The sequence below is a fragment of the Pygocentrus nattereri genome, chromosome 16 (genome assembly GCF_015220715.1).
Source record: "Pygocentrus nattereri isolate fPygNat1 chromosome 16, fPygNat1.pri, whole genome shotgun sequence".
NCBI lineage: Eukaryota > Metazoa > Chordata > Actinopteri > Characiformes > Serrasalmidae > Pygocentrus > Pygocentrus nattereri.
The window spans coordinates 21696949-21715424 of NC_051226.1; the positions used below are offsets into that span (position 1 = coordinate 21696949).

The window sequence follows — 18476 nt, forward strand, 5'->3', positions numbered from 1 at the left end:
TTCATATTTGAGGACCATTTTTGAATTGTATGCCTGAGGGTGCAAGAGCACAGCTTGTTTCAGTGGTCCTGTTTACTGATACACAGCTCTGGGTTTAGTATGTAGCTACCATACTAATAACAATGCAAGTGTCTCAGATGTCAGTAAAAAGTTCTGTTAAAAGCTTGGTAATAGTAGCTGGAGCAGCAGATGCTGAGGTGCGACATGTGCACAGCAGAATTTTTTTTGTTGTATTTTAATAAGTTTCAGTCTCAGTCACTCTACACACAGAAGTACACAGACGGTAGGATGTAAACTGCATACTAAAATCACCACAGCTCTCAGAATCTCACATGTCATAGAAGATTTAAACCTGCTCTGGCAAGCTGCACTCCTGTGCATGTGTTCAGTCACATAGGAAACAAAATTATATCTAGTTAAATTCTAGAAAACATTCATGTTGTCCTGTTTTAAGAATTTGCAGAATTTTGTTTGAAGCTGCAGACAGCAAGAAAACAAGACATCCTCATGCATTTGCTGACCACTACACTAAAAAAATAGTGTAGGTCTAGTAGGGTTTTTGTCATGGGCTAAACAATCTACCGAGTTTGGCTTATGATTTCAGTGCTCTCACAGCTTCAGATGAAATTGGTTTCACTTTGTGTAGTATTTCCACACTAATACAATACTTTGGGCTTTGTACTTAGCAGAAAAATGGATTTCTGTCCTCCATCTCCTGCATCTTCACTGCAGTTTTTACAGGTGCTGAATTTTTTTTTGTCCTCAAGTATTGTCCTCAACTAGTCTACTGCTGCCCACAGAGCTGATTTGCTACTAGTAGACTAGTCTATGCAACACCTAGTTTATCTATCTATACTTGGATGTACATCATAAATTTGATACATTTATTTATTTGCTTTGATCTTTCATTGACAAGGGTATATGTTGTAATGATTGGCCCCTCTCAGTCCTGCCCCTGATTGTTTTCACCTGTCCCTCGTCATCCCTGTGTTGAATTTAAGCCTTGTACTTTGCCCTTTGTTTTGTTGGTCTCTGTGTGATGTTTGTTTGATGTTTGTTTGATGTTTGTTGGCTGTATGTATTCTCAGATTGTTTGATTCTTGTTTGCTTATCATGTCTGTCCCCCGATCAATCTGTGTTGGCTCAATGATGCTGGACTGTTTGGAATGGATTTGCCCCAAATAAATCTTGCTTTTCTCAGCACGTGTGTCTGCCTCATCACTCCTCGTTACATATGTTTGCATTGTGGCGGTTGAGTGTTTACTGTAGAGTGGAACTGTATGACCTGCTAGAGTGTAGCTCTATTTATGTGCCTTTTCTGTTGCTGTTAAGAAAGAGCACTTCTCACAACAGAAATCTCAGCCTCTCCCGTGACTACCTCACTGCTCACCACCTGCTACTCTAGACTCACTGCATTTGCTTACAGACAGAACAGATCCACTGATGATGCAATAGCCCTGACTCTACACACTGCCCTCTCCCATCTTGACAAAAAGAACATGTATGTGGGAATGCTGTTTGTGGATTACAGCTCAGCTTCAACACCATCGTGCCATCAAAGCTTGACATTAAGCTTCGGGATCTGGATCTGAACAGTTCTTTGTGCAGCTGGATCCTGAACTTCCTGATGGGCCGATGACAGGTGGTAAAGATGAGCAACATCAGCTTCTCCTCACTGACCCTTAATACTGGAGCTCCTCAGGGCTGTGAGCTCAGCCACTCTTGTACTCCCTGTACACCCATGACTGCTCAGCCAGACACAGCTCCAATGTCATCATCAAATTTGCAGATCACAATTGTTGACCTGATCTCCAATGACAACGAGGAGGCCTACAGAGAAGAGGTCAGCTTTCTGACACTTTGGTGCCAGGAGAACAATCTCTCTCAATGTCAAGAAGACCAAGGAGCTCATAGTGGATTTCAGGAAGCAAGAGAGAGTGCACACCCCCATCACCTTCAATGGAGCCATGGTAGAGAGTGTCAGAAGCTTCAATTTCCTCTGTGTTCTCAGAGGAACTGACATAGAGCGAACACACCCCACGGGTGGTTAAGAAGGCACAACAGTGCCTCTTCCACCTCAGGTGGGTGAAGAGGATTGGCATGAACCCTCACATCCTCAGTACATTCTACACATGTACTGTGGAGAGCCCTCTAACAGGTTTCATCACCACCTGGTACGGAAACTGCACTGCTATTGAGTGGAAAGCTCTGCAGAGGGTGGTGAAGATAGCCCAGCAAATCACTGGGGTCCAGCTCCCAAACCTTTTGGATTTATACACCAGCCACTGCCTGAAGAAGACCAGGAGGACTCTAAAAGACTCCACCCACCCAAGCCACTGTCTGTTCTCACAGCTACTGAGCGGGAGGAGGTACAGAAGCATTAAATCCAGAACCAGCCGGTTCCAAGACAGTTTCTTCCCGTGGGCCATCAGGCTGCTAAACAGCCAGTAGTGCTGGTGTATCGGTCTATAGGCCTGTCACTGCACCTCTGAATCATCATCACCACCTCATCCACATCTCTTCAGACTCACTCTGATCTTACTGCACCTTCAATCTAGCAAATCTGTACTTACACATATAGGTTGACATCTTGTACATCTTCTATCCATATCGTGTACAATCTAGAAGATTCTATATCAGTATTATATCCCCTGTGTACCTGCATCTCATTTATTATCTACCTGAGACTAACTGCGCATACGGAATGTGTACAACAACACATTTCATAGTTTTATTTCATTACTTATTACTGTACAACTGTACACTGGAATACTACTGTATATTGTGTATAAGTGTATATTCAGAGTTGGTATATATATATATATATATAGTTTTGTTTGTTTTTTTTCTTTTTTTGTCTTACAACCCCAATTCCAATGAAGTTGGGACGTTGTGTAAAACATAAATAAAAACAGAATACAATCATTTGCAAATCCTTTTCAACCTATATTCAATTGAATACACTACAAAGACACAAGATATTTAATGTTCAAACAGATAAACTTTATTGTTTTTTGCAAATATTCACTCATGTTGAATTTGATGCCTGCAACGCATTCCAAATAAGTTGGGACAGGGGCAACAAAAGACTGGGAAAGTTGAGGAATGCTCAAAAACACCTGTTTGGACATTCCACAAGTGAACAGGTTAATTGGAAACAGGTGAGTGTCATGATTGGGTATAAAGGGAGCATCCCTGAAAGGCTCAGTCGTTCACAAGCGAGAATGGGTCGAGGTTCACCACTTTGTGAACAACAGTTTAAGAACAACGTTTGCAAGGAATTTAGGGATTTCATCATCTACAGTCCATAATATCATCAAAAGATTCAGAGAATCTGGAGAAATCTCTGCAAGTAAGCGACAAGGCAGAAAACCAACATTGAATGCCCGTGACGTTCGATCCCGCAGGGGGCACTGCATTAAAAACCGACGTCATTCTGTAATGGATATTACCACTCAGGAACACTTCAGAAAACCATTGTCAGTGAACACAGTTCGTCGCTCCATCTACAAGTGTAAGTTAAAACTCTGCCATGCAAAACGAAAACCATATATCAACAACACCCAGAAACGCCGCCGGCTTCTCTGGGCCCGAGCTCATCTGAGATGGACTGATACAAAGTGGAAAAGTGTCCTGTCGTCTGACGAGTCCACATTTCATATTGTTTCTGGAAATCATGGACGTCGTGTCCTCCGGGCCAAAGAGGAAAAGGACTGCCTGGATTGTTATCAGGGCAAAGTTCTAAAGCCAGCATCTCTGATAGTATGGGGGGTGAGTTAGTGCCCATGGCATGGGTAACTTGCACATCTGTGAAGGCACCAATAATGCGGAAAGGTACATACAGGTTTTGGAGCAACATATGCTGCCATCCAAGCAACATCTTTTTCAGGGACATCCCTGCTTATTAAGCAAGACAATGCCAAGCCACATTCTGCACGTGTTACAACAGCGTGGTGTCATAATAAAAGAGTGCAGGTACTAGACTGGCCTGCCTGCAGTCCAGACCTGTCTCCCATTGAAAATGTGTGGCTCATTATGAAGCGTAAAATACGACAACGGAGACCCCGGACTGTTGATCAACTGAAGTTGTACATCAAGCAAGAATGGGAAAGAATTCCACCTACAAAGCTTCAACAATTAGTGTCCTCAGTTCCCAAACGCTTATTGAGTGTTGTTAAAAGGAAAGGTGATGTAACACAGTGGTAAACACGCCCCTGTCCCAACTTTTTTGGAATGTGTTGCAGGCATCAAATTCAAAATGAGTGAATATTTGCAAAAAACAATAAAGTTTATCCGTTTGAACATTAAATATCTTGTCTTTGTAGTGTATTCAGTTGAATATAGGTTGAAAAGTATTTGCAAATGATTGTATTCTGTTTTTATTTCTGTTTTACACACCGTCCCAACTTCATTGGAATTGTAGATAATTATATATTTTTTGTATTTAAATTCTATAAGGGGGCTACACATGTAAGATTTTCACTTACTTTCCACTTGTGTAAATGTGATGTGACAATAAATCTGATTTTGATTTTTATTTTTGACTCCTTCACCAAGACACTACTGTTCCACGTGCATTTGTTGTTTTTTAGTCTAGTCCATGTGATTTCTTTGTTTTGATCCTCAGTCCGGCCCCTTATTTTGTAACTCCGCCCCTGATTGTTCCCACCTGTTTCCACCTGTGTCCTGTTATCCCTTGTGTATTTAAGCCCTGTGTTTACCTCTCGGTTTCGTTGGTCTTTGTGGTGATTGTTTGATGTATGTGCTGTTGAATATGTTTGTAGGCTTGTTTGTATGTGCTGATTGTTTGTATGTTTGATTTTGTTTGAAGTGCTTTACATTTCTGTATTACAACTACAATATATTCATGTAACTAACTTTGGCCATGTTGCAGTTTACTGAACCTTTCTTTGATGCTTTAATAAAATTTTGATTCCATTTGATGACTGACTGCCATTTTCTCAGCAGTAAGTGCATGTCTGGCTGTAATAAATCTGAACACAGCCTGAGCGGCAGGATCGCTGCTGTATACAGTGTCACCATGTGAAGAGCCACACCTGCTGATCTATGAGGGAATCTTCCACTGAGTCTGAGTCATAGAGAGTGTAGTGTGAGTGAGCTCATCACAGGCAGAGTGAATGTATGTGTGTAAGTGTGTGCTGCCTTTGCTTGCTTTCTCACCATCTCTCCTGCATGGCCCCGGGGTCCATCTCTGCCTGTGTTTCCTGGAGGCCCTCTGGGACCAGGTTCACCGGGAGGCCCCGGGGGACCAGGAGGCCCCGCCTGACCCTGATCGCCCTGCAGAGATAGACAGATAGATAGATAGATAGATAGATAGATAGATAGATAGATAGATAGATAGAAGGAGAAAGAGAGAGAGGGGAAACAGAAGAGGACAGAGCAAGGGAAAGATAAGAAAGAGAAAGCATGAAAAAGAGAGGAAGAGAAAAGGACAGAAAGGGTGAGAGAGTGAGGGGGAGAGAGAGATAGAAAGAGGACGAGAGAGTGAAAATGGGAAGGAATGATTGAGAGAGAAATTTTAAATCATGTCTGAGTGGAAAGTAAAATAACACTAATCGAAAGTAGCTCAAAATTGCTCCATGATCTCCTTTTGTTTTACTTTCACGCCTTGATGTTATTCAAATGGACATTTTTAGTCCAGCCACAAATGATTCATGTTTCATACACGTTTTGTGATGTATTCATTTCATCTCAGTGATAATCCATACATAATGAGCCAGAGAGGTTTTGGCAGTAGCGAAAACTGGCTGGTTTATTTGACATGTGGGGGTGGCAGCCCTAGCCAAAACCCCACAACGAGAGTTTAGGCTGCTGGCAAACTTGCACACTCCTCCACACAGAGAAAGAGAGAGAGAGTTCAAGGCTGTGGTTTCATATAAAAATAGCCCCATTTTAGCATATTAAGCTGCCAAGATGAAAAAAAGTCTATTTTGGTGCATTTATTAGCTGTGGTTTGGGTGGCATGTTTTCTTCTCTTAATGTCCATAAACAAAGCATTTATCCACACTAAGGGATATATAGTTGACTGTCTCTCTCTTTCTTCCTCCCCATTGCTTGCATGCATGCTAACAGCCCAAGCACCACAGGAGCTAATAGCAGGGTCTGAAGGCCAAAGACACACATGTGAGATGAGATGTCAGAAAACAGAGAGGAAAGTGAATAAGAGAAATGAATAGAGCGATGAGAAATGGAGAGACATGCGTAAGGCTCTTGCTCTACCTTTAGAAGACGTCTGTGAAAAGTGTGATGGTCGGCTGTGGCAGAGAGAAAGCCGTGCTCATAGCGTGGAAAGACCATCTGACAGCAGAGAAGTCAAGAAAGACAAATGGAGCAGAGAATGTGAAGAAAAAGAAGAGCAGTATAGAGAGGAAGATCTCAGGAAAAAAGTGACCTAAACACCATTCAAATTGGATTAGTTTTACCACAGGTGGTCATGTAATATAATTTGTTAGAGATTTGACAGGCAGAATCATGCAGGATATCTGAGCAATTTTCCCAAAACTAAAAGTGCAATAACAATATGGAGTATGTCTGTGTCTGTTAGTAGGTTTGGTTATTACATAAGTGTGAAGTCAGTTCAAACAGGACTATTAACTCTCAGAAGACAAAGTTAACACCAGCAATAACAAAAGCATGGTGTAATTTGATTTTACTTACTTCTAGCTCAGTGAAACAGGTAGAGAAATTAGATTACATAAGTGCACGATTTGTGTTCTTATAAATTTGTGTTCTTAAATAAAATATAATTTTTTATGATTTCAATTGGATGAAAAATGATGTTAGTGTATTATATTAGTGTAGTATACAGTTTTGGTTTGTTTCTTTTTGGCATGTTTTGTATTTACTGATATTAATACAATCACAAAAAAGTCAGACGTGAAGAAGCAAACCTGTCAATACAGAATGTAAATCTAAATGTAATTATTTTAACAAAAAATAAATGTATGCAATTACTTTGGAATAGTATGTCAAACAAACATAATAATAATCAACATTTAAGTATTAGTGAGTAAATTTCTGAATTACAAAAGGTTATTCACATCAGAATTATAACAGTTAGAACTGTGTGCTGTCATGATTGGCCCCTCCCAGTCCTGTCCATGTGCTCCTGTTGTGTTTACTTCCCAGGACTGTCCATGTGCTTCTTTGTTTTGGTTTTCAGTCCTGCCCCCTTGTTTCATGACCCTGCCCCTGATTGTCTCCACCTGTGTTTCTGCCTGTCCCTCTTGTATTTAAGCCCTGTGTTTTCCCCTGTGTGGTTGCAGGTCTTTGTTTGAATTGTTGTTTGTTTGTTTGTTTGATTGATTGATTGATTGATTGATTGATTGATTGATTGATTAATGTATGCTTGTTTGAGTTGTACTTTTGCTATTAGTTCTAGGTTTAGCCTGTGTTCTGTTAGTCATGTCTGTCTCGCAATCTCTTCGTATTGGCCATTTGAACCTGGACTGTTCTGACTACGACCGTGGATTTTCCCTCAATAAAGTCGCTTATCTCAGCATATGCGTCTGCCTATTGCTATCACCACCACTTAGTCAGCAAGCTTCTGTACAAGGCCCTATTTCAGTCAAAGCACTCTAAATGACTGTTTACATGTAAACAATTGAATTTATGTAGACATTTTGAAGTCACTGGAATTCCCCTTTAAAATTGAGTGACCTCCCTGGGTAAAACATTTTCCTTTAGACAGAAAGTGCAAAAAAAAAAAAAGAAACAGTTTAGAAAGGAAGTCTACAGCAGCATTACCACTGCAAAGAAGAGAGAAAGAAAAGCAACAATAAGCCAGGCATTCAAAAATAGTCACTGCTGAGACAGTACTGAGGCAAACAAACTGGAAGCCTAAGTGAAGACGGACGGTGGACGGAGGTGGACAAACCTTTACTGTGAGAATCTGATTACTGAGCAGGCCTGCGGAGGCACTGTATGCTGGAAGGCCCTGGGAGGTCAGAGGGGATGGTACAGGAGTGACAGAGGGATAGGAGGAGATAAAGACAGAGGCATAAATGCAGATTTAGAGATGACGTGAGAGAAGTGAACAGGGATATTGTTAGAACACACTTGAGGAACGGATGAACAGAGATTTTTAAACCTCTTCTGTGCGGATGTAGTTCAGACTGACCTACTTTTCCGACCAACAAACAACGAGAAGACTCTTATAGACATTCTGGCTATATTGGCATTCCAGATACCATGCGCCTCTGGATATGATTACCTTTCATTGCTGCACATTAGCCCATGAGGTTTCTATTTAGAGTTGTGGTAGGGAAGGCAAGGGATCCATGCAGAAAGGTAATGCTTTCCCAGGAGAAGTTTGCTCTCTCTTTCCATAACGACAGTGGCTTTTGGTGCTTTGACAATTTACTCTGCAATAACCATGATAAACTGGCAGCCACCATGAATCTAAAAAGGCCATGTCGAATAAGTGCATTGTTTTTTGCCTTACTCAGCATACTGCACTGATCTAAGCTTGCTAGTCAGTATATAAAGACTACAATTTGATCTAGATTTTCAATGGCTTCTCATGACTTCTGGGAAAAGGAAAGAGGTCACAGGTTGCCCCATTCCACCTGCAGTACAAAGTAAGCCCTGCCATCTGCTAGAAAACATTCAGCTTAGATCTGCATCTGGGTCAAAAAGTTGGCATCCCCAAGGAGCATTAACGGATTCTACAGGTTACGGTTCCCAGCCAAAGCAGAGCTTACTGTCTGATGAAAGAAAGTACTAATACACCATTACAATTGACACATGGATTTCCATGATGCTCCCGGAAGCCATTGTCAACAACATGTTCATATTTATGATAGGATGAAGCAAAAGCAACGCAGACCCCACACACAACAATTACAGAGCCTGTTCATCTGTCCAAACCAGTCCTGAGCACCTGTTTCTAATAGAACTGAGATGACATGGGAGGTGAAAAAGTAGGAGCTTTGTAAAAATTGACCAAATGTGATGGGTCTGGTAGGCATAAACAGAACAGATGGATGAACTTTGCCCTCATGGCTGATTTGTCAAGGCCCATTTTTGATCTCTAATGGCAAATTGGCAGATGCAAGACAGTCTGCAGAGAGCAGTAGTAAGTGGACATCAGGAGCAGGACAAGGATTGTCTTGACCACAGTCTTGGCTGTTCCTGTTCAAATTCAGTCTTGATCACTTCCATTCAAATTGTAACCACAATTTTGATCACTCTCATCTAATCCTAACCACAATCCTGATCCCTATCCAAACACTAAATGAAACTTTCATCATTCCTATTCAAAACTCAACCATGATCTTGATTATTCCTATCAAATTCCTAACCAATCCTAAACTCAATTTAGATTATTCCTATTCAAATCTGAAATACAATCATGGCCATTCCTGTCCAATCTTCAATGTTGATTATTCTTTTTCAAATCTTAACAATAATCTTGATCATTCGTATCACATTTCTAAGTGCAATCCAGGTCTGCAACTGGGATCAAAAGTTTGGTGAAATCCATTTTGCAGAAATGTAACCTGCATCATAGTGAATAAAATAACTTCTGAGTATTACATTAAGTGTAAACTTCACCTTTAGATTTTTCTTAATAAAATCTTTACTCATTTTTACCCATCCATAACTGTTATGCACTTTTTCCTTTAATTTGTCTCTTCCTCATTCCTCCATTGTTCCATTAACAGAGTGGGCAGTTCAGTCTAGGGCCAAACCATGGTGATTCTAAGGTCAGCTGAGAACCACTCACTGCTCACTGTATAGTTTCAATGGCTTTTTCCACATTGAATATCATAAAACCCTTTAGAAACTTCCGGGGACCTTAGTGTCCTACTGCTAGTTATGAACATGATGGGTGCTGATAATGTACTTAACCAATTGCACAAAGCAACAGTTGCTAGGCAGTGATTGGAGGGCTGACAAAATAATCTGGAGCATGGCAGATTTTGAACGGCAATAATACAGTGACAGCACTCGCAGAAAACAAATTAAAATTTTATCATCCCAGAAATGTCATCATCCTGTGACTGCACCCCTGAGTGGACTGTGTTAACAGCGCTGCTTCTTCATTTAATCTTATGGCTGGAGAAAATAAGACAAAAACACTTTTGAAACTATTGATGTCCGGTCTTCTGTGTCCTCATAGTTAATTACATCCATGCCATAATCTTGACCATTCCTGTCCAAATCCTGACCTCTGTCTTGATTGTTCCCACACAAATCCTAACCACAATCTTGATCGCTCTTATCTGAATTCTGCAAACTACAATCTTTGTAAGAGCAACTATAACTTGACCTGAGGTCAGTGTGAAAATACAGTTCACACCAGTACTGTTGAGTGAAAGCTCCACAGTGTGAATGTGAATGAAACTGACATATAAATTTACACAGAACCTGGCAGTGTATGAGCTCAATGGTGCTGCAGGGCACAGCTTTAGCGATTGATGTTTCTGGCACACTCACCCTGGGCCCCATGTCTCCCTGGTCGCCCTGTGGAGAGAAAAAACAATTAACCATTACTTATGTGCAACCATATCTGACATAAATAGCCTACAGTGATACGTAATTCATTCTGCAAAAGCCCTGAAGCTGTGTTCAGAAAGCACTGGAATATCTCAAGCCTGGCTTACATTAGGCTAAAACCTTTGCTGATATCCTGCAGTGATGTAGTAAATTGTGAAAATATCATGTTGGAATGTGCTCTAAACTCTAGTGGGTATACCTTATCTCCTTTTGGCCCCGGCATCCCCTGGCAGAAGAAGAGACAGATGTGAAAAAACAGTTAAATGGTCATTATTACTGTACTATCCAGCAGTTAGTGGTTTACTGTCCACTCTTATTCTTTAAGCCTTCTAATTTTGCCTGCTGTGTATTGTGCTTGTACTGTACAGGCCTCATCATTCCTAATAGAGTAGATGTCAAAACTTTGGACACACATACTCATAGAAAAAAAATGACATCTTTTATACATTTTAGAATGATAGTGAAGACATCAAGACTATGAAATAACATACATGGGAGTACCATAATCCTATTAATAATACATTACTATTAATAGACTATTTTGACACCCTAATTTATCTGGGTACTACATTTTTTAAATGTATAAAATCATAGTTCAGAGAAACTTACTGATGCAAGTTTCTTTTGAATGGTGGTAAGCTACACAAATATTGCCAATTTATTTGCTACCTAAAGCGACCAATGAACCTACATGCATAAGGGGGGTATTTTGCCTTATAATGCCTTGAATCAACCTCTCTGCTGTGGACTTTAAAAACACATTTTTATCTCAAAATGATCCTAAAAGAATGTATCAGATATCAGACAATGTCATTGTAATCATTTCATGCTTTCATAACTTTCTGTGAGAGAGATTTTAGAGGTATTAAACTCTTTGGATGTTTGGTTCCTATCACCACTGTGATCAATTCTGACTTGGTAAGTTTCTCTGAAGTGGAACAGTTCTCATCAAACCACTCAAGAATGGCTTGACATCTCAGAGGATTCCTCTCTAAACACATCAACAAGAAGAGGCTGATTTTATACTGATTCTATATTTGTTCTATAATAATTCTATAATTCTATAAATAAGAACTTCTAACAGGGGCTCATGTAAATAAGATGATGTGATGAGCTACATTTTTCATCTCAAGTTCTAAATGAGACAATATGAATAAGAAGCCATAAAGCATGTTCTTTCCACACTGTGATGTATTTGAAAAATTGTGTAAGGGAGAGACACTAAGCAAGCTGTGAGAGGTGGTGGCAGTGGAATGTGAAATATGATATTGCTGGATAATATCACTTTTCCCTGCCTGCTAGTGCACAATGGTGCAGTAATTGAGATAGTAATAAGCTAAAATATACCAAATCATCATTTATAGGGTACTTTTTTATTGGGAAGTGTCTGTCTCAAATTCTAATTCCTAAAGTTCAACTTGTAAAAGAATAATTTTTTTGTTTTTTGTTTTGAATGTTTTTTAATTAAAAACACTGTTTTAAAAGAATATTCCAATTTTACTACAGCAAAGCTGAAAGATTTAGATTTATCAATGAGTTTCATTTTCACATTTAAAAAAAAAAAAAACATTGTTCAAAATATGTTGTCCCTCGTTTTCATGTCCCTACTGAAACACAAAGAGTTTTAGTCCATTGGAGGGGCTTTATTTTAGCTACACCCCTGCTTTTTACAGCAGGAAGTAAGACTGCATTTCTGTACCCCAGGCCAACATGGTGAAACATTAGAGCTCATTGTTTTGCAGTAAATGTGTCCTACAGTCAGAAAATCAGTCTGTAACTTTAAGAATTGTCATATGTCAATATGTTTTCTGCTTTAAAGTAAACTAAACTTTAAAGTAAACTTTTTATATTTCAACGAAAAATTATATATATATATATATATATATATATATAATTTTATGTATGTACCACTGCTACTAGTCCTGTACTAAAATCGGCACTGCTGAAGCAGTAACCATTGATGGTGGTGTGATTGGTTATTAGTGATAAAACAGAATGTTTTAATACAGAATTAAGGTGTAGGGTGACTCAAAGCAAGAGGCATTTAGTCTAAAGTCCAAATCAATTAAATGTCCAAAACATGTTTTTAATTCCAGCTTTGAACCAATCAATAACAATAATAATGATAATAATCAATAACATACTGTATTGTGATAAGTTCAATCTCATTCAGAACATACAAAACAACGCTGCTACATAGTGCCCCACAAATAGTGTTTTTTCCAGATGTACTAAGAATACCATGAAAAATGGCTAAGTAGCCATAATCAGCCATCCAAGACCATTTAAAACCCGGAGGGTCTTTAAAACTGAATTCAGTCAGGTGTGTCTAATCTTTTGACCAGTGCTGTATGTGCTACACATGCTCCAGTTTGCAGTGCATCTGTGTCTGAGTGTCTTTTTGACTAGATGAAGGTTATGGTGTGTGGAGTGATTGAGATGGAAATACAATATCAGGTATCGTCACACAATGGAGCTCATCTTATCCATCTCTCTTTTGAACAGATGGAGTGTGTTTATTCCAGAGAGATTTGCAACACATGTTTCATGTTCTGGCACTTCTTAATGCCACATGTGTTCACATGTACCTGACTGAAAACCAGATTCATTTGAAGCACATTCTAATGCACTGTCTAACATTAATTTAAACTTTTCAAGGCATACCCTTGCTAAATGACTGCATTAAATCATCATTACAATAAACACACCAACTCCATCCATTTTGGGCCTCATTTGAAACTGAATCTTCATCTACATCTTCACCTTATCGTTCAAAATTATGAGTGTTTTGTTAACAGTTACAGGCGATTACTCGACTCTGAAGTTTATGTTATGACTTATAACTAATGGCTTTTTGAAGAGGCTCCTTCCAACCAGCCATTCCTCATTTCTGCTGCGCCATGACAGGCCTGCTGGCTCTGTGTAAACATGGGCATGTGCTTGGAACTTTCTGATGAATTATAGGGGAGCAGAAGCTCTCTGCCTCTTCAACATCAGGCACACAGTTCAGAGGTATTAGAGCAGGGTTTACTACCCCTGGCCTAACTGCCTCATAACAGAACCCATGATCAAATGGGAATTTGAATGTGACTATATCAGAAAGAGATTTTAGAAATACATCATTTTTATGGCACAAAACCACAGTCTGAACAAAGATGTGAGAACATACCGGGCTGCCTTTGGGACCAGGAGCACCCTGCAAACACAGGTAATTTATTAATAAGTTGAAATAAGTTCTACTTCTTTAAACTCTTTAGTATTGTGTTCACTATGAGGCTGATGTAGATAACAAGTACAAGAAGCTTTTAGCCACCAGTTCAGCATCGTACAAACTGCATAAATCATCACATGCTTGCCTCAAACTGTGTTAAGTTGTTAAATAATGTCAAACAGACTTGTTTAAGTGGTTTCTGACACTTTATGCCATAGTCATTTATCATGATGCTAGACTGCAGACTGTAAGCTTCCAATACATGTTAGCTACATTAGCTCCAGTGCAAATTTAAAGAAGCACACATTGTAGCGGGGTTCAATTTTGCACACCCTCCTGCCCCAATTGATTTAAATGCATGACTACACTTAACTGAGGCATTTATACAGATACAGAAAACTCATTTCCTGAATCATGGCTGCTCTAACACAATACTATTTTTACTTAAACATGTGCAATTGACATATCCAAGCTCCATCCTCCATGTTCTTTCATAGAAACTGTGCTTGGGAAAGCTTTGAGAATGCTAGCAAATACTTCCCACTCAACCTGATAAGAAATGTGTATAACTAATCTCAAAATACATACATTTACAGTGCATTATGCTTTTCAAATTACATGTACTTTGGTGAGAATAGGTTACTGAGTTGCAAGTAAGAGGTAAGTCTCAGGTCTTGACACTCAAGTCCAAAGTAAAGACAAGCAAGTCCTATTTCAAGTACCAAGGTCTAATAAGCTAATAAGCACATTTAATGCTATTTCAACACTGAACACCAAAAATGATAGTGACGGTAATGTAGTCTTTTTCATGTTGGCATGTTAGTAGTAAACAAAGTTGTATGCAAAAATTTGAACATTTCTGGTCATATAAGATATTTCTGCAGATTTTAATGCATAATTTAATTTACTCGCTAAGTTGAATAAATTGAAAAAATGCATACAAAAGGTGATATAACTTTATACATGCCATATTGTATGTTTTAATTTTTGTCTAATATTAAATTAAAATAAAAAGTAACTGTGTAGGCTTATTTCTGTCTGTCTGTCTGCCCTGCAATGGACTGGTGACCTGTCCAGGGTGTATCCTGCCTTCCGCCTAATGATCGCAGGGATAGGCTCCAGTACCCCCCCATGACCCTGAGGGAGAAGCGACTTAAAATGTGTGTGTGTGTGTGTGTGTGTAGGCTATGAAAGTGTGCAGAGGTATGTTCACTGTGTTAATTATTTTCATGTAGAAAATAATTTTGACAAATTTCATTTTCATCATAATTATATAGTGCAGCTCAGTAGAGTAACATTTTAAACTAGAAACAACATTATGTAATAGCTTTAAACTCCAATGAACACTATATGGCCAAAATGTTGACACCCTTCTATTTTTGCATATTCATGAAGTTCAGGAGTCTCAGACACACACCTTCTGAATGGCTGTATAAAATCAAGCATAAACACAAACACTGACAGCAGAATGGGTCAAACTGAAAAACCCAGCAACTTTAAATGTGGAACTGTCATAGGATGTCACTAGATCTAGAAATTCCTGCCCTGCTAGATCTTCCCTGGTCAACTGTAAGTGCAATTGTGAAATAGTGTTGAGGAACATCAACAGCTTAGCTGCAAAATGGTAGACCACACAAATTTCCAACTGCCTCTAAAAGCAATTTCAGCACAAGAACTGTTCCCAAGGTCAAGCAGAGGCATACAAGGCTCAGATTTCTATGAGCAATGCCAAGCATGGGTTGGAGAGGTATAAAGTATGCCGAAACTGGATTCTGGAGCAGTGGAAATGTGCTGTTTGGTGTGAAGAAACACATCACTATCTGGCAGTCTGACAGACAAATGTTACCCAAACACATAATGCCAACAGCAAAGTTTAGTGGAGGCATGTTAATGTTTTATTTTTTTAGGAGGTTAGGTTATTAGGTTATTATTATTTTTTTCATTTCAAAACATCAGTGCCTTATCTCACAAATGTTCTTTTTACTGAATGGGCATGAAGGGGGTGGAAGAGGGGGCAACTTTATATTAAAGCCCATGGCTTATAATGGGACGTCAACAAAATCATATAGGTGTGATGGCGAAATGTCCATAAACGCTTGGCCACATAGGGTAAATTCATCAGGTAGAACTGAACTTTTGCCAGTGTTCTGCAAAGCTTGTCCAACCCTGCAACAGTAGCTATGAAAGAACACATTGGTGGATGGAACATGGATAGGTCAATTTAAGCCAGAGATCAATAGGGAACAGAAAAGAGAAACACACCAAAGACTATAAACTGTCTGGCCTGTACTGTTCCCTGCTGTTATATGGTGGTGTAGGTTAAAGCTGTGTGACAGATGGGAGTACTTACAGGCTTACCATCCATACCCAGAGGACCCTGCAAGAGAGAAAAAATAGAGATAGAAAGATCCATCAGAGAATGACATGTGCTCAGAGGATCAGATGCATCAAGTTTTGAGGTCATCTCACAGTTATGAGTTGCAACACATGAAGTGGACTGAAATTTGGATTTGAAAACATTATTTGATTAGACCCTTCTGGCAAAATGATGCTGCATCTCCATTATCAAAGTAATGAACTGTGAGAGTTCTTTGAAGAAGACATGGAGATATATGTGCCACACAGGATTTATAATGACAGAGCAAGAGCAACAATGTTGTTAGAGGAGCTGGAGAATTGGATGATTGAGAGGGAGAAAGAAACAAAAGAGTCCTAAGCAGTGATGGAGGAAGAATGGAGAGATAAAGTAGAGCCAAATCTGGGATGTAACTCATCTTCAGACAGAGCCTGCAAACCGATACAGATAGCATGAGCAAGAGACCAGTTCCAGACTGCCCCACAACACATATGCTGGATCACCTCAGTTAACAAAAGCTCAATCCATCATTTCACTCAGGCATGCTCTAAATGCAGGCCAGAGAGGTTGCTGTCCACTCTACCAGAGGTGCTGAAACACCACTTGGTGACTCATAGCGATGACCTCGACTGTTATGAGTCAACAAATGATCCTATCTGCTGGAAACTGACTTCTAAAGCCATTAAAGGCAGAGGCAGAGGAGTTTATGACTGAAAAGGGCTTCTAATACAGCACACTGAACAGTAAATGAGTGGGATTTAACAGAGGTATTTGAATTGTACAGAGGAAAATTAAGCCTAGCATAAAAAATTAATTCTGGTTATACATTTTTTCTTTACATGTTTGCCAGACCCTGACGGAGAAGCGGCTTAGAGAATGGATGGATGGATGGATGTTTGCCAGATGCAACAGAAATGGATGAATGCAGTGTTCGGAGTCTTGTCCAATAACTATTTTAATGTATCCAGTGTTGAGTCTTTTGAGTATTGCTTCTTAGTGGTTGTTAGGGAGTTTTTTGTTTGAGTCTTGGCTCCTCTCAGTGTTTCTCTCTCATGATCTTACAGTTTCTCCATTTGTGTTATTCTCAGTGGGTCTTCCCAGTGCTCTTAGGAAGCTTTTCTTTTTGAGTCTTGGATCTTCAGTTTTTTTGTCCTTATGTTCTTATAGAGGATTTCCTTCTCAGTGTTTCTTCCTCATGTTCCTAGAGAGTCTTTCCTTTGAGTCTTGGTGGCCATTGATTCACTAGCTGTTCAGTTGTTCTTGAGAAGACATGCACTTGTGCAGTTTTCACAAAGATAAGGTAAGATTTAGGTAAGAACAGAATCTAGACACATTCAAAAGTACAAAGGTGTGAACAATTCAGACGGTTCAGAACATGTCATGAATCTCAAGAACTCTTTTAAGAAAAAAATGGGAAGATATTGGTGAATGAGACTCAGTGTTTCTTTCCAATGCTCTCAGGAAGTCTTTTTTCAGACTCAGATCTATTGTTTTTCTTTGTTCTTTGAGAGTTTTTTCTGTGTAGTCTTGGTTGTTGTTTTGTCCTCATGCCCTCAGGGAATTTTCTCTTCCCATTTTTAGTTCCTCTCAGTCTTTTCATTCTCATGCTCTTACTGAGCTTTTCCTTTTGTGTCTGGGTTCCTCTCAGTCTTTCATTTTCATGCTTCTAGTTAGCTGCTTTTTAGTTTGCTTATTAGAAGGTTGGACCCAGATTTCTCCAAAACTGCTTTATTACAATCTATGTTGTAAACATTGCTATTAAATAAGAGCAGAATTTTTAAATTGAGTTGTGTGGCAAAGTTAAGAGCTTTGTCCTTTTGATCGAGGTGTTTCATAATATGCAAAGACCACAAGTGTAGTGATAACAGTAAGACAATCCACCACACTTTGCATAGCTATGGCAAATCTGAGACATAAACGTGTGGAAAAGTGTTTCAAAAAAAGAGAAAAGGCCTTGAAAGCACACTTCTCCCCAGCTGCATTGCACAGCTTCCACATCTGAGCCACTGGTGTGTGGTTGCCAAACCCGTGAGGGCAGGCGAGAAAGTGTAAGGGAGAGTGAGACAGGGAGAAAAACAAAGGGAAAGAGTAAGGATGCAGATGTGCAGACTCAGGCCGAGCAGGAGCAATGGACAGTGTATTTTGTGATGATTTTCTGAGAGAGAGCTGGAAGTCCACATGTGGCCTAGTGCCGAGCACGCTGCACTCTGGACTGGCTCCGATGTTATGCTTGGAGGGACTTCACACGGTTGAGTGTTTCCATGTTGATATTACAACAGCACGGGGGCTGCCAAAGCATGCAACCAATCGCATCTGGAGCACTCGTCCTGCTCAGACTGAAAGGCTGCTTACAGCTATCTCCTTTGCTGAAAGGTCCATGTATGTATG

General features: G+C 39.6%; 1 protein-coding gene across 3 annotated transcripts in view; it reads right to left on the bottom strand.

Annotated features, from left to right (window-relative positions):
• Positions 1 to 18476, bottom strand: part of LOC108441032 (collagen alpha-1(XXIII) chain) — a 143223-nt gene that overhangs the window by 23841 nt on the left and 100906 nt on the right. For 2 of the 3 annotated variants that reach the window (XM_017720297.2, XM_037545649.1), the window contains exons 6-11: positions 16083 to 16109; positions 13691 to 13717; positions 10721 to 10747; positions 10462 to 10488; positions 7898 to 7957; positions 5182 to 5298 (exon numbers count right to left, since the gene is read on the bottom strand). In XM_017720297.2, the coding sequence (XP_017575786.2) occupies positions 5182 to 5298; positions 7898 to 7957; positions 10462 to 10488; positions 10721 to 10747; positions 13691 to 13717; positions 16083 to 16109 (285 nt within the window). The remainder of the gene's footprint in view (positions 1 to 5181; positions 5299 to 7897; positions 7958 to 10461; positions 10489 to 10720; positions 10748 to 13690; positions 13718 to 16082; positions 16110 to 18476) is intronic. The other variant, XM_037545650.1, reaches the window with a different exon arrangement.